The 17,414-nt window shown below is 36.2% G+C and overlaps 1 protein-coding gene across 6 annotated transcripts; it reads right to left on the minus strand.

The window, feature by feature from the left end:
- Positions 1-645: 645 nt before the first annotated feature.
- LOC103987459 (calmodulin-binding transcription activator 3) lies at positions 646-16,392 on the minus strand. 6 transcript variants are annotated; one of them, XM_009405772.3, is made up of 13 exons: positions 15,999-16,392; positions 15,057-15,176; positions 14,746-14,861; positions 12,367-12,455; positions 10,107-10,149; positions 7,408-7,585; positions 7,162-7,287; positions 6,747-7,078; positions 5,427-5,813; positions 4,571-5,271; positions 3,909-4,488; positions 2,370-2,693; positions 646-1,056 (listed from the first exon to the last, which is right to left on the minus strand). In XM_009405772.3, exons 1-13 carry the CDS (start codon positions 16,036-16,038, stop codon positions 949-951), a joined length of 3,144 nt encoding a protein of 1,047 aa, XP_009404047.2. In that variant the 5' UTR covers positions 16,039-16,392; the 3' UTR covers positions 646-948. The 6 variants fall into 6 exon arrangements, with proteins under 6 accessions (XP_009404047.2, XP_065042958.1, XP_065042957.1 ...); XM_065186886.1 differs by having other exon boundaries at positions 7,162-7,284; positions 10,104-10,149; XM_065186885.1 differs by having other exon boundaries at positions 10,104-10,149.
- Between the last annotated feature and the right edge of the window lie 1,022 nt (positions 16,393-17,414).

A 17,414-nucleotide genomic window follows, 5' to 3' on the forward strand; every position in this document is an offset into this window, starting at 1 on the left:
AGTCCATCAGCGAAAAAGTAAAACGTATACTTGTTTCATTTAAAGAGAAACAAACAAACAAACCACTATGCAAAACACAATTTAAAGCAAAAAACCATTAAAAAGAAATATATATCAGTAGCAAAATGATCCCTATTAATATGTCAGAAACATCAGAAAAGTGACTGGGATTAAACATAGAAATTAGAGAACATGGCGTTCCGGGCAGTAGCAGACCATGCACCGGTATCAAACAGTCAACATACAAAAAAATAATCTATCCACAACGAGTTACAAAGCAAATTAATAGAATGTCACACAATTTGGAAGGAGACGAATAAATGGTTAGAAGAAATAGTCAATTTCAAGGGAGAGAGAGAGAGAGAGAGAGAGAGAGAGAGAATATTTGACTTTTCTCTCTGATTCCGCCTCTGACTTCTACTGTACCAAAGCATGATAACTATACTTCAGAAGCCATGAAACTTACATTAGTGGAAACCGAAGTCACGCACATCTTTATCATACAACTACTGAAAGCAGCATAAGCAGAACAGGGCCAATGAGATCATGCATCCTCTCAACAGAACTCTTCCTTGATATACAAAACTAAGAGCTGTGTCAGATTAAAGTAAAAACACAATGGCATAGCAGAATCAAACCATAATCTAGTATGCAATACCAATTTTTTTCTCCACGGCACAAACTACATTAATAATTTATGTATGTAACTCCCACCTTGTCCATGGTACAATGTACAAACTATATTCGAGTTCATTCCAGCTCTTCAGTACAGCTATTATTGTTGCTCATAATATATCAGCTACATGCATGACACACGCCAAATGCAACTTAACTGTATCTAGGAGGTTATGATTAGTGGAGGATGATTTACAGTAGCAGTTAATGGACTAGAGGTGGTACTATGATGCAAATATTTAACATATGAATTACAAATAAAGTTCAACCTCATCAAGCACTGGGCATCAGCGTGTCACCTTCCAAGAACTCTTCTAGCTCAACCATGAAATCCCCATCTGCATTCTCCTCTGACTCATTGTCAACGCTTTCTTCCATTGCCTGTAAAAAATAAAAATATACAAGTCCCAGTGTCAAAATTATATTAGGTGCTAGTGTGCAGTATACCAAACAAATAGTCAATTACATGATGATAATATTCATTTACAACGATTCATTAGGCTTTATCAGCTAGCCACACTCATACTAGTAATGATCTTACCATCACGGCCACCTAAACCAAGGCCCACATTTTTCCTGAAAGAGTCCAGGGATTAATGACGATCCAGAGGTTGCCATGTCTCAACCGTAATTCATGCATTTGAGCTCAGTCGACACCTTCAGGCAAGCCCATTTCAAGAATCAGTCCTACAGCATTTTATAGAACTACTAGGTCTAAGCCATCAGAAACCTGACTAGTCTAATTGCACTAGCCACAACTGGCTGAAGGGTCAAAATCCTAGTTTTTCGGTCGAAGCATGGTCCAGGCATGAGCCACCCCATTCCACTGGCACCCCAAAATCTAAGCAGAACAACTTTTGGACTAAACATGGTAGTTTCCTAGCTTAGATATCAAAATATCTCCCAAAGAGCATTAATTTTTACCAACCCTGTCCTATTTAGAAGCATAGTCTGAAGGGTGCAGAACTTGGAAAACTGGATTACATCATCCCAGTGATGCATGCTGGATGATAAATGATATCTATAGTTGCATAACCAACATGTTCAGGGTTGCTATCTCAAAAAAATAAGGAAAGAACTAGAAGAATGTTAAGGATGGGGAAGACACTGCAATGATTTGAGCCAATTTTATTCTAGCCTCAGTAAGCTGAAGAACACAGCATGCCATTTGGAACAATGAATTACATCATCCCAGTGATGCATGCAGGATAGTATATGATATCTACAATTTGCATAAACCACATGTTCATGGTTACTATCTCAAAAGACACACTATGTTTTCATTCTGGACTCACTAATCTGAATAACACATTGTTAAGAGAACAATAAAGATTTTGCATAACAGTATGCCAAAATACAGACACACAGATGGAACAAGAACATCAGGTGAAACAGAATACAAAGTTGAAATGGAAGGATTTGATACCAGACATCAGCTCTAAGAGAACTTCAAATATCTCATATGTGCTACTTAAACCAAGCTCACAACTAAGCAATATAATATAGAGAATATGATAGAAGACAAAACTTTGAGGGAACTACAGAATCATAGTTCTCAATATGACGAAAGATGAGACACTATGGCTTGTTAGTTTAAAATACCTACAAACTCTTAAGACCTACTAGATCAAAAATTTGGTCTGTTGGTATGCCATGGAAGTAGAACAAATCCAAGTAAAAGAAAAAAGAGCTACCTTGGACTCCTGGAAGTCTGTAACAACAGCTAGAAGTCTTCGATACTGATCTCTAGCTTCTGGATATTGAACCATAGACTTCACCCTTGCAAGTGCCTTCTGCATTCTAGCTTCTGTCTGTCTTCTGCCTTCTTGCAAGAAATCATAATCATCTTCCTTTTTAGGTTGACATTGCATGGTAGTGCCCTCCAAAAGACCTTCAGATCGAAAGCCACGTAAGCCACTTCCTTTACGCCTCCAACGCAATATAGCTTTCTCCACAATTCCTACTGACCACACAATTTTTCGATATCGTTTCCTCACTTGATGGCCACGTACATGAGCCTAGTCATCAGAACAAGAACATAAATAAATAACTAATAGATGACAATAAGTACTTGTAACAAAAACAGATTAGCAGCTGAATGGGTACAGTGCTTGACTTTCATGCAAATTAAGTCAACATTTTTCTTTACTGAATTAATCATTAATGTTATAGAACCAATTGAAGTAAAAGAAAATCATAATTTAAAGAAAAAAATACTTGAAATGGCAGGAAAAAACACAATGTTTGACACTCAAAATTATCACCCCTTACACAACAAATTTCAAGTTTCAACATTAGTCTCTATTGAGTTAATAGTCAAAATTATAAATCAAAACAAAAACCAAAGTCATAGTTTAAACAGAATATTTACGACCAATTTTACAAAGAATTGTTACTTGATAAATTCAGGTTATCTATTAACTTAGGAAAGTGTATCAGCATAAATAGCCTTCCTCATCAATAGATTCTCCTTGACTGAATGGGAAGCCAGTCAAACTGCTGCTCGGTCACTGAACCTTCCCATGTTTTACCTACTTTAGATTCATCTACTGATAGAAAAATTTGCAACTAGGCCTTAAATTTCTTTAGTTATGAAGAAAGTGACCTCTGCAACCAAATCTTGGCCATTTTGCCAAAATGAGACAACAAGAATTGGAGTGTAATGATGTATATTGGACTGTGGATGAGAAACCGGATTGTTTATCACTGTAATCTTCAAGGCTTTACTATATTCAGGAATTGGAATCTGGTAAAAGTTACTTGGGGAACTAGACTAGTTAACAAACAAATGGACAACAAAAGAAAGCTGAGTCATCAAGAACATGGTTGTCATGCAAACATGATGGACATGCATGCAAGCACAATGAGAATAATTTTTTTTCTGGTAATGCAAGATAACTAACACAATGGTGATTGACTGATGCCCAGGGCTGATATCATATGACTTCATTACAGCTTAAAACCTGAATGACAATGATGGGTTTGTATCAGGATAATATGCAAACATGTTTATGTTCTACAGCTACACAAAACTATGTGCATGTAACATGCTGAACATGTATCTGATGTGTTTGAGACCTAGTAGCTCTAGCATTAGTATGAAAGCTGCATAACAGCAAAACAAAGTGAATGGAGTAAAAATACTATAGGCAACCAAGAACATGGGTGGACAACAAAAGTAGCAAAACACATGGAAAATACACAAGCAAAGTGATCAATCAAGAACATCAGACCTGGATCTTGACTATCCGTTGCCTAATAATCAAAAACTCCTTTCTCCCTTTCCATCCTCTGAACTTGTTTTGTATACGAATGGCAGCAGCATGCAGAGGCGTATCATATTGTCCTGATTTATGTGACTTGATAGATATAAGTGAAAGTGCATGTTCATCTGATATTCCAGACTTGTCATCTCCATACTCAACAATCTTCTTTCTGTGGAATGACTGCACTCTAAAAACTTGGTAAATGCGAGCTGCAGCTTGAGAAGCATTCCGAACAGCACTTAATGTGTCCTTCAGTGAAAGTCCGGCCTGCATGTCTCCCTCAGCAACCTCAAGAGCACTCCGTTCTGCATCATCTTCAATACCCGTCAAGCTAGCAATTTCTGGTAGATCACTTTCTTTTGTGTCTATAGTGAGGGCCAAAAGATGGCTTGTCAAAGATGACTCTGCCAGGAAACCAGCAATGCCTTTGTGACCATTTGCTGATGCTAAATCTGCAGGTGTTCTTCCTGAAGGAAACTCAGGGGATGGGTCTGTCAATAAACCAGGTGCTGCACCCATTGCAATGAGGGTACCAACTGTCCACTCCCTGAAAAAGAAAGAGAGAGAAACTCAAATTTAACTAATCAAGAACGTATATGAGCTCAAAATAAAATATCTGGTGTAATCACCTTCCACAAAATGCTGCCCAGTGAAGGGCTGTCCACCCATGTACATCTCTGAAATTAATATTAACACCAGCAGTCACTATTGGTTTTATGGCCCAATAGTAATCAAGAGCAGCTGATAAATGTATCACGCCCTGCCCCTCAGTATCCCACATGCTGGGGCCTTTACCATCTTCAGCCACTTTGTGTAGAAGCCAAGTAACCAACTTCTCTCGTAATAGTGTTTCAAGCAACTGATCCTTTACATAGTCAGCAGTGCATCCTTCTCTTTCAGCTAGCTTAAGCAGAGAAGAACACTCATCAGCAGCATCCATCATAATTGAACTAATTTTACTTCTCACATGAGCTTTCTTCCTAAATATCTCTGGATCTATTTTTTGGTAGTCAATTGGACCCAAAGAAAGTAACTTATCAAGACGTATATGAAGTAGCATTTCATTTGTGTTATAAATGCAGGAACCTATATTTTCCACAGGATGAGCATTGCTTCCACGAAATTCAAACTCCCTCACTTCACTGCAAGCCAATCTGTTGGAACAGGTGACGTAAAAAGGTACCCTTCCAGATTTATGTGGTGGAGCATGGCAGCGAAGAATTCCATCTCCTACAACCTCCGCTGGAACTTCAACTTCCCCAAACATGCATGACCATCTACATTTGCCAAGGTCTTCTTTCTTCTTTAAGAATGTCCCAGTAATTAAAACCTATAATATACATAAGAAAGAATGAGCAAGAGATGAAAAGATACACTACATCAATCTCAGACCATTTTAATCTCTAGTCTGACATATTTCAGATCCTACCTAGATCATTGAGAAATGAAATAAACAAGATTCATCAATTTCGGAATCCCACTTACCTTAGTCTCCAAACCAGTATACGCCCAGTTTGGAGAGAAATCAATTATACTGAAAAGCTGGTCCTTTGAAAGCGAGGGGCTCATTATATATGCATCTAAATGTTCATGATTTGAAATGCTAGAGTCTTCAACAACATTATCACTTCCTACAGCACTCCAGTATACCCCAGAATTTGATTTCATATGTGAGTCATCAACTTCTCCAAGTTCTTTGCTCATCCACCTTGTGAAGCTATCATACTTGTTTAGGCCTTCACCTTCAATAATCGAAAGGTCCAATGATGGTTGTTTCACAATGGAAGGGCAATCGACACTTTCAGATACAGATGTCCCATTTTCCACGTTAATATTTGACGTAACAGCTGACTCGGAGTCAGGATTAGAAAGCTGCAACAGAAAATGTTAAGAATGAGATTTACCAAGCCAGATGAATCACCTATAGAAAGATGAACTTCTCAAAATTCATGCAAAGAAATCAAGCCAAAAAAATTACATTAAGAACCACAGGGACAGCAGATTCACAAATATTAACATATTTTTCAGCCCTAGATGATCATTGGCTCAATCTAGATTGTTGTAAATAATGAGAGTTCTGAATAAAATTATTTCTGGCATATCAAAATTTTGACATCTTTTTATTGTTACTAGCAACATAATTACTGGCAACATAAAAACAAATATAAATAAAAACATAACTTTAAACAAAATTATTCTCATGAATAATGCAGTTACTGGCAACATAATATTTGACATCTTTTTTGTTATTGTTATTTTATTAGAAGAAATAGAAAAATTACTGAGAGGAATTTTGAGCGGACACCTTATATCTGATCTGATGATGGTACCAATAAATAGACATCTGGTTAACAGGATTGCGTGCAAATCTTCAGAATTTATAATTGTAGGTAAACCCCTACCTCACTTTCTCCAACTCAGAAGTTATTCCAAAACCAAAAAAGGTTTGTGGTCAAGTAACCCAATTTCATAAAATGCAAAACATCTAATGCAGCAAAGTGTTGAGGTTGCCCAAAATTATGTCTTCTGGAAGTTCCAAGCTACATGCTACAACCATTTAGAAACTGGAAATGACAAAATTAACTTAAACAATGATTAGGTTAGTAATGGGAAACAAACTTTCTTAATTTATTAAAATTATTATAGAAGGAAAAATTTTATTTTCGTGTGATAGGAAGATTTACAATGTCTAGTTAGATTTATGCAACGAAGCATCTAGACCTTTAAAGATCAAAATTTGCACATGATTACTCAACATAGATAAGCACAAGGTGGAAATAAATGCTGGTAGAAAAGAAATAGTACCTGCCATGCTGGCTTGTCTAACACACCAGAGCCATCTGGCCTGGTGCTGTGATTCCCATCATATAAATCTCCAAGTATCGAAGATTCAAGTTTATTATTATTTTCCACCACTGGAGGCTCTGTAAAACCAACAGATGATTGAAAAGATGGCATCTGAAATGAAGTTGCACAATGCTCCAGGACTTCATCCCATGATGTCAGATCATACTGTGTTTTGGACCCCCTAAATGATAACCCAAGACCTGTTTCATCAAATACTCTACTTATATCCTCTTGAGTAACTGAATAAAAGTCTGATTTTGGTTCCGCATCATGTGTTCCCTGAAAACCACCTAGAAGGTTTTGAACAACTTCACTCGGTAGCTTTATTTAAGTAATCTAATTAACCAGACAAGATGAGAAGAGGTGAACTCACGGTTACTATCTATGGAAGGATCCGAAACATAAGGGTCCAAGAGCTGAACACTCATCATTTGTCCAGCATCATACTGCTGCATCCTAAGGAAAGGGTAGTATCTGGAACTTGTTGGATGATTATCTGCTGCATCGAATTTTGCTTTAGATACACTGAAAGAGAACGTGCATGATTGGAATATGAATCAGTGGATCTATACTTGCGTAAGATGATGCATGGCAGGTTATTATCTTGTGTAAACTATACCTGATTCAGCATCTTCATATTCTGATGTATGTGCACTGTTAGGGCTATCAACATCTGTTCCTTGGGATGGCAGCTGACTCTGACTTGTGATGGAATTAGAACAGACAGGACTATCCATATGGTTAACTCGGGGAACTTCTTCAACATCTCTAGTACGGCTGTAACTCGGTTTATGACCCTGGAGTATATTTTGAGATGAGATAATAAATTCATAACATGTGCAGATTTAAATGCAGCAACCTCTGCACAGGTTCATAGTCCAAGTATATTCCATCATTGAGCATTGTAAATTCAAGCTTCAAGGTTTTAATATGTATAAGCAAAATTCATCATAATTGAAGGATAATACAGCAATTGAATGGTATTTCTTTGGTAGACAAAGAGTCATGATGGCTAGATTAGGAAAAAGTTGTAAGCTATTTTCAAATCATCAACAATCCAAGTGACTACAACAATAAACTTCCTTTTCATTAAAAGCTTATTAAAGATCGATTTTCATTAACAAAAGAAAACAAAACCTATTGATTATAATCAACCACATTTGAAATCAATTATGAGCAAGGTTCACAGTTTCAGATACTGGACCTGTGCCTGTCCATGGACAGACAGGTACGACAGTCTGTTTCAGGCTTTCAGCATACCATGAACGTAACATTAATGTACCGCGAACTGTTAAAGGGTGGGGAGGACGAAGGAAGACGAAGCAGAAAGCCAAAAAAGAAGGAAAAATAGGTGGAGGAAGAAGGAAAAAGAGGAGGATGCATACTGGAGTTGGCGACGGGCAAGCAGCAAGCAGTGGCCGTGCAAAACCATCGCGAGTGAAGAGGAGTCGCACACCTTACCGTAGTTTTCTAAAAGTTTTAGAAAAAAGTATTATATATATACCGGATCAAACCACCCGGTTTTGGGCTGATCTGCATACTGGCTGGTGGCCGGACCAGTAAGTACTGGCCAGACCATGCCGGACTGGTCAAAATTTCAATCCTTGGGTGTGAGATAATAAGAACATCTCCTGCCAAATAGGTAATATATCTGGAAAAGCCAAAGAATTAGCCCATAAAAGACACTTACCTTTAGGTTCACCAACGATCTTGTATTTAAAAAGAAAGCATCATCCCAAAGATACTAAAGAAGTTAAAGGAAAAATACAGATGCAAATATACAACAAGAAAGGCAGTCTCATAATTCGGCAAGCTGCCTAGAAAATGACAAAAATTGTAGCCTCAGAAAAAAACCAAAGTTTAAAGAATATTGGCTAAAATAAGGCCAGTCCAGATAAGCCAAGGAATAACATAGTGCAAATCTCTAAATAAAGATTAAAGATAAAATGATGGCGTGAAGGAAAATGTATGTCATGCTGCAAAATAACAACCAAACAATAAGGACCCACTATAAGAGGATATGCAAAAGTGTCATTAAGATTCCAGATAATACATACTTTTTTTCACAAATCACCTAATAGTTGCAATTCAGACAAACAAAAATTGTTTTGTTGGGCATATATACTTGTACAAAAGTGTGAAACTAATTGTACTTAACACTCCCAAAATGTTTATTTGTATGAATGCCTTTGTAAACCCAAATATTGCACACATTCATCTGTGTACAGGAGTCAAATTAACCCTACTTAAACATTAGCCATCGTGATTCATTTTTCGCCCCTAGTGTTTTTCATTAATATGCTTCACAAATGCCCCACTAAATATTCTTGTGAACCATGGTTCTTGACAGATTTTATTAAACATCAATTTACAACTTTAGTTATGTCATTTGATTGATGTAGAGCATTTTTGCCATCAAAATGTCCTCTATCCACAAAGTTACCAGTAAACTAATTGGACTTACAAGAAAATCCATACAAATGAAATTTTTTAAAGAATAAATATGCAATTTGACAAATTGTATATATATGAAGAAACCTCAGAAAGCAATTGTAGAAACAAGAAAAGAAGCAGAAGCAAAATAGATCAAACTCATGAGATGTTTACTAAATGGCCTAGCAGTAACAACTGTAATTTTTACTGCAGTTACCCTCATTTGAAAGCATGGAAATGACTGTTGTAAAAATAGATACAGGATTTCGAAGTTTGGGAGGGAAAATAAGCCCACAATGGTCAATTTTCTATATTTTTTATTGACTCACAAGGATGGAATTTCCAATCCACCAAAATATGGTTTTCACCAAGTGACTCATAAACAAACACAATAAATACTTGTAACTTCATAGAACTTCAAGAAATGATTAAGTCAGGAACTAATTAACTAAAAATATTGATGAACATGCAAAATTGGCAGCAATCTAATCACTAACATAACAGAGATTGCACCAACATTCAGTTCTAATTGTAGGACACTTGCTCAGTCCATGTTCATTTTGTGAAGTTTACAACAGCTACAGTGCATGCAACAAACACTAGAAACATCTTGCATAGCAGGCTTCCACAGCTACAGAGTCTAATGAACTTGATTGAAGACATAATCACATTTCATGGACCGCCTTAGGAAGTGAATAGAAGATGTAGAAAGTAACAACCTAAATTGACAAACATATATACGTGTGTATTGTAATACGTATATATCATCCATGTAAAGTAATTAATTCTTAAACACTGATAAAAAAATACTAACAAACATTAAGGGATAACAATAAATCTAAAAATGTCAAACAAATTAACGTGAGAAGATAAGTTAATTGCAACCTTGACTTCAAGATAGTGAACAAGAACAATGTGCATGAAGTCCCTGCATCAAAAGATATCAAAAGAGTGGTGTTATCACAAAATTCAAAGTCAATAAGCAACCATGGGCTGCAAATGAGAGCATAAAGTTCATACTGTTGCTGAAAACATCCAAGAAGTATGAAAAGAATGCAGACAGACACTTAGATAGCACAAATATAGATATAGATAATTATTTGATATTTATCATCATAGGAAAACTTCTTTCCAATGAAAACCTGCAACTTTTGTTTAACTATGTTATACTTCATGTTGTGATAAACTTTCCCTACAGATCTGCATTCTTCAATGGCATAACTCAGCTTTCTGGAGTACAGAAAACAACAAAGAAAAGCCTCCATTTATGATGTGGAGTAATGAATTTTAATTTTTTTGGTAAAAAGATCAGCATATTAATTTGCCTCCAACTAACCTCTATAGGAACTGGCTGAAAAAGACCAGCATTTGGTTGACATTAAAGAATAATAAAAATTATCCAATAATATTCTGAAACCTTCTCAACATAGAGAATTGGCTCAAAATCCAGTTGCATTTTTTATTCTTATGATGTGTATGTGAATGGAATGAAATTCTTCTGCCTAAATTTGGATTAGGATATTAGCACTAATTCTAGAGGGTTGTGTCAGGTTGACCACAAGTCATGGGATCCCAGTTAGCCTTATATTGTTGTCAGAGGTTAGCGTCTAGAATAAGCCCCAGACTGCATAGGTGATTCTTTCCTAGACTACTATATGTATTCATACACAACTAAGTAATTTGGAGTATATTAACAGATGAATGTAGAAAAATCATGATACAGATGATCCTTGCATGTTCATATTGTTGAAGTCTATTTGCTTCACCAATCTGTAATGTTTTCAAGTGCCTTTAAATGTCAGTAACAAAAATGCAAGATCTAGAGTACATAAAAATGAAAAAACTAAAAAGGAGACAGGAAATCACATGATGTTTATGTATATGCTGACTAAGATAATGATAACCGTATTTATTTCTTTAAAATTGAACTGAGCAATCACTTCCATATTGCAAAGTTATCTGACATCTATGTAACCTTATTATTACCTCCATGGCTGATCCACCGATTGATGGAAAAAATCTTGCTATGGTGACAGTGATGTTATAAGCTGGATAAAATTTAACAACAGAATTCAAGGTTTTATATGATTTTCACGTTTCAATCAAATAGGAAGAAAGAGAAGTCTAACATATTTTTATTATTGTTATTATTATCTTGATGAACAATAGAAGGTCAACATGTTGACATCAGCCATAAGACCTAAACAATTAATAACTGATCTGTCTAGCATCATTGTGATTGTACTATTACTAATACTAGCAGTTACTGTATAGCTAACAGCTCTTGCAAGTATTTTCCTGAAATTTGATAGTTATGCACAGCTAACCAAGACATGACGAGCATCTTTTACAATTAAATGTTGGATTCAGAAACAAAATCATTTAAGAAATAAGTAAAAGAGTAGAAAATTGAAAAAAAAAAAATTATCCGGAAGGGGAACTTGAGCTTCTAGTTCGAAGGTCATGAAAAAAGAAAAGACAACAAACTTGCTACAAAAGAGAAAAGTCACTTTGGCCCCTTGCAATGCTCAATGTCTCTTGAATCATTATGATACAATTTTCAAATTGAACACGTCATACTTGAGAATTTTGTGTAGTGAATTTCCTGCTGAACAAGTTTGATCGAAACTTCTAATAAACATAGTTTGGTATCGTACATATTCACAATTGATATTAGTTGGAAAATCATACTCCATACTCTGACGAAACTAGAAATTTGCTGACTTGGCTAACTCTAAAATGAACATTTGTCACCTCTTTCTACTGCATATTGGCTATAAGCATTGGACAAAGATCAACTAGTAGTGTTTCCTATATATTGTGATCACTTGCATTGTAAGCGCTTGATTCTATGTTACATTTACACCAACAGGTAGGTAGACAAATGGTCAGTTTATCACATAAAAAATGAAGAAATCCTCGAATTGAACACATTCATATAATTAGGGTTTCAGAACACCAGAGGATGTTTAAAGTTTAAACAAGCTCAGTGTTTTATAAGGTCATGCTTCAAAATGTTCAGAGTTCAGAGAAAAATAGAAATTATATGAAAGTATCAAAGTAATCAATATGCATGCAAAATTTTGCATAAGATATCACAAAACAGACAACAGAGCACAAAAGAAAACTTTGTTCCACAACTTACTCTTCCAGCATCCAATAACTCCGTCTTTGAAAATTCTCATTTTCTTCACCATGAGCATAATAGCAATGAAGCACATCAATACTTCCAGCCTGAAAACAAGTTCAATATTTACAAAGATGTAGCATCCAACAATATAACATTCTTAAAAAAGCAACTCTGTTACATGCTATAGAAAATTAGAAACCAAAAGTGTAGCTCATTATATGTTCATGCCGGTACAGTAGTAGGTAAACTGGAAGGGGAACGTGAGATGACTTTAGGTTTCGTTGATTTACATGACGATTATATTGAAAAAGACGAAAGTCGCAATATTTTTCTCACTCACGAATGGGTCTCTATGCTAGGCGTTCTGCCCGTGGCTTCAGAGGGTTTTCATGTTTGGCATATGCCTGCTCTTACTGAAATCTTTGGGGATGATTCCGTACTACAGTTTGGCACAGGAACTTTAGAACACCCTTGGGGAAATGCACCTGGTGCAGTAGCTAATAGGGTGGCTTTAGAAGTGTGTGTACAAGCTCATAATGATGAACGTGATCTTGCTCGTGAAGGTAATGAAATTATCCATGAAGCTAGCAAATGGAGCCTTGAACTAGCCGCTGCTTGTGAAGTATGGAAAGAAATCAAATTCGAATTTGAACCAGCAGATAAGCTAGATAAAGAGAAAAGGTAAGTGTGCATAATTCAGTAATTTCTGTTTGTTCTCCTAATTGATTGCATTATAAGCAAACTAGGAAGTGCTTTCACCAATAAGAACAAATATCAATTGCAATCTCATATTTCACAAAAATAGTATTCAGAACCCAAAAAAATTGTACAAAATTGTATTGAGAGCAGCAATCATGTTGCCTTGCTCCAGTGCAATAGTAAGTATATATGCTTCAATAATCTGTATGAGAGATCAGTAGGGATGAACCTGAAAAGACTCAGCTACACTATAGGTCAAATAGGCTAAAACCATGTCACATGACTCATTCCTGGTGCCCAGCCCGACCTATGATTGCAAAACAACAAAATTATCGAAGCCTAATCTAATATCTGATTGACTAGTGTTCTTTTTCCATTGGCTTAAAGGAAGAGAGGAAGCAGGTTCTACAGATAAAAGAAATTGTAATTCATAAGTAATGGGTTCTCACATGTTACATAATTACAAGAAAACAAACACTTTTTCAGAAATCAGCGGATCTGAGCAAAGATTGATCTACCCGATAAATATAAGCACAAGTGGCTTGGAATCCTGATGTCCAAACTGAAGCAGGATTGACAAGGATGGGCCAACTGAACCTAAATGACATCATGATATCTTTTTTCAGGTTTTGAGCTCTCAAGAATCATTACGATGATGGCAGCCTTCATCATTGTCAATATGCTAGTGTCATGCCTGGCAGTATCTGCCACTGACATAGAAGGCTGTAGAGGTAGATTCCCCTATAACCACATAAATGAGCACAAACTAGGAGCTAGATCTTCCATAGGCAGATTGTCTCATGCTGCCAGTGAAAGAGAAAAACGGAAAGAAGGAAGAGAACAGGAAAAGGTACACATGCAGGTCCTTCTCAAAAGACTTGTGGCCAGATCTGCAGCCATCAGGAGTCATCTAAGCACCAATGTTGGACATGAGCACCATAAATTGTCCGATATTCAAGTCTTACGATATATTAATCAATAAATCTTGATATTTAGCCAAAAACACCAACACCCAACATGGATCACTATATCAAGTAAAACCAATTTGATACTGATCCAACATTGAACAGACAACCTCCAGCCAGGTGGCATTATTTTATATCTTGGCAAGAAAGCATAGGCACAGCACATATAAAAAAAAAAAAATAAAGAACCTGTGATGGCTGCCTGTGATCTGTCAAAAAAAAATTCCAGAAAATTACACTGAAAGCATGAGTTGCAAGTTGGTTTTCCAATGCTCTATGTAATTAAGAATGTTTACAAAGCTCATTATATATAATTTTATGTCTTTTCCATAATTCACATGGTTAAATTTTATAAATTATTTTCCACTACAGTTGAACGTGTCATCTGCATTCGAAGAAGTAAAATATCCATTCATGTAAAAATTTGTGCTTTCATCTGTGTCTATACATGAAAATGATCCTGATTAATAATAATTTATAACAAATTCTATAAAACACTATCCATGCCTCTGGAAGGCTTGGATAGTAATTATGATTTATGTCCAAGGTGTTAGGTGCCAAAAATCATGCATGTGCTATGAGTATGAGTGGAATACCACATCCAAGCCACTGTACCAGGGGATACATAAATACCACAACAGAACATTACCATGAAGGCATAACCAACAAGTGTGCATTGTTTTACTCATCAAGTAACACAAATAGAAGACGCCAATCCAATATAACTTACTTTTAGCCTCTCATGAGCTTCTTTCACAGTCTTTCCATCTTTTTTCTTTCTCCAGTTATGGCCATCCTTCCTGAAGTATCTCAATACTTTACGATCAAAGAGGAAAAGAGATCCACCTGGGGCAAAACACATGAAGAATATGTTGCTCTTCCAAACATAAATACCATAAATAGGCATATAAGCAACTTGAGAACAATTCAAACAACTAAACTATTAGGTGTTTGTACCAAAACACTATATGTCAATCAGCAAATGTGACTAACCCAGTGAAAAAAAAAAATTAGACCCTGACTTGCAATAAAAGATCATACTTGGTGGTTTATTCGGTGGCTCTGGTGCAATACGAAATTTCTGATAGTTCCGAAGTATTTCACAGATTTCAGCAGGTCGTAACCAGCGATGTTGTGCTTCCAGAAGTATCTGCTCAATATCTGTGCATGCATAAGGAGATAATTGTATCAGCAAAAAAAAAAAAGATAAACAATTGTCGTCGACCATCTAGAAGTGGACATAAGTAATTCGGAATCAGTCAGTATTTTATTCAGCTTATGACTCTGGACATATATTTAAAGGTTGACATGGTGAGAAGAAAGCAGAGTTATGTTAATGACTTTAGACATATGATGAAACTAAATATGAATCAAAAGAACAGAGATTCATTAAATTTTATCACTACCAAAGCACCATCAGTGGTGTGGATTATTAGTTGTGCATACAAATGAAACGACCAGAAAATATTACTTGCCATAGAGAAAAGGAAATCAAATACATGAAAGAAAATCGTACATTCTTAGTATTTTGTACAATAATTTTCTCACAAAATTATACTTGCCAAATTGCACCGCTTAAAGAATTCACCTTGTCCCCACTGGAGAGGGGATTCTCTCAAACAACTACACCGCTGCATCCGAAAATGTAACTAAAAAGTGTATTTTCCTCCAAACAAACAAATGAATGACTTTCCTCTTGAGTTACAGTGTTTCCCATGTCAAACAACATATATATTTGGAATTCCAGATAGAATTCAATGGACAAGGCAAATTGGAATGAGACTCCCAAAGGGACTTCAAGCAGCATCGTCCACCCATAAAGAGAAACATTACACAACAATGACAATCATATAGAATATATAATTAGTATGGGAAAAATATATAACCTCAACACGAGACAAGGGATGTGACGAAAGAGACTATCAACGTCATCAAAGAAGAATAATAGGAAACAAGAAGGAAGAAGAAGAACCAAATCCTCACCCAGTTGAGGGGTCAGTGAAAACCGCCTGGTCTCCGCCATCGATTACCCACAAAAAAAATCAAATATCCGAGACTCGATCACCAAACCCTAGCGCTTCTAGTATCAGAATCAGAAGCCCTAGAGCCGACCCTGCAGCGGCAGCAACACCAGATCCGTCTATCCCGGGAATCAATAAACCGGACCGAATCGACGAATCTTCCCGGAAAAGAAGATTCTACCACCAGTTTCTCGGGGATCCACAAAGCAGATCGGAAGTGTCGCTTCACAGGGAGTAATATCGATACTGGTGGTTCTACAGATCAGGAACCTGAAGCCGAAAGGAGCAAGCGAACCTTCAACGAAGCAACGACAAAGAAGCCGCCGAGTTGGACCGCGCCAGAGAAGAGCACTCACTAAATGGCGCGATTCGACGAGAATGCCCCTAAACGCCCACTTATATTACTTTCTTGCCGCCATGGATCCCACGTCCATTAACGGCGTCAATAAAGTGAAGGGTTAGATTTATGCGGAAAGACACTTCGGTGGTGCCCGTTAACGGCGTCAAGAAGCCATTTTCCGTTGCATCTATCTTCGGATGGTTGCCACGTGTATTATTTATTATATAGTTATAATATTTTTTCGACAGGATTATAATATTTTTTAATCTTCATAAGCATAAACATAAATAGAATAATTAACTTAAAAATTAAATTTTATGACAAATATAATATTTTTACCTTATTCAAAAATACTTGACATATCTATCATTTCAAATATTAAAAAAAGTACATACATATTTACAAAATTCGATCGAATGTATACCCGCAAAATATTATACTTCCAAAGAATAGATGTAATTTAGAGTTTCCATTAGCAATCAAATAATGTCAACAAATTAACCATAACGACGTGTACGTAAAGCTATAGATTTCACAATGATATTTATGCTAAGCTTGTTTTTACCTTTTTGTTTTATTGATCTAATTGTTCTTTTCCTGAACGAAACACTAATACTGAGGACATTAACGCTAAATGAGCAACCAACCAGCTCGTCATTCCTCTCCGCCTATGATGTAGATAATAAGGTCCTTGACATACTTTAATGTCACATGAAGAGTTGTTGGGACTCATTAACATGCGAATCATGATCTGTCCACTTCAGTATCTTGTAAGTGGGAGACATATAAAGCAGGATATGCTAATTAATGCGAAGCGTTCCTTCCGACTTATCAAAGCATGACGTGTTAGTTAAGAAAACATTTGTTGTGATGATGGTCGATATTTTGGGATATACAGATCATGTGGGTTGCTACTATCTTACCACGTGATCCTCTCACCATAGATTAATTGGCTGCTCCTTTCTTGTGGTCTACAGATATGTGAGAGCTTATATGGTTAATTAAGCTTGGAATGGTTGATAATTAAAAGAATAAGCT

This window comes from Musa acuminata, chromosome BXJ1-6, assembly GCF_036884655.1.
Source record: "Musa acuminata AAA Group cultivar baxijiao chromosome BXJ1-6, Cavendish_Baxijiao_AAA, whole genome shotgun sequence".
Taxonomy (NCBI): Eukaryota; Viridiplantae; Streptophyta; class Magnoliopsida; order Zingiberales; family Musaceae; genus Musa; species Musa acuminata.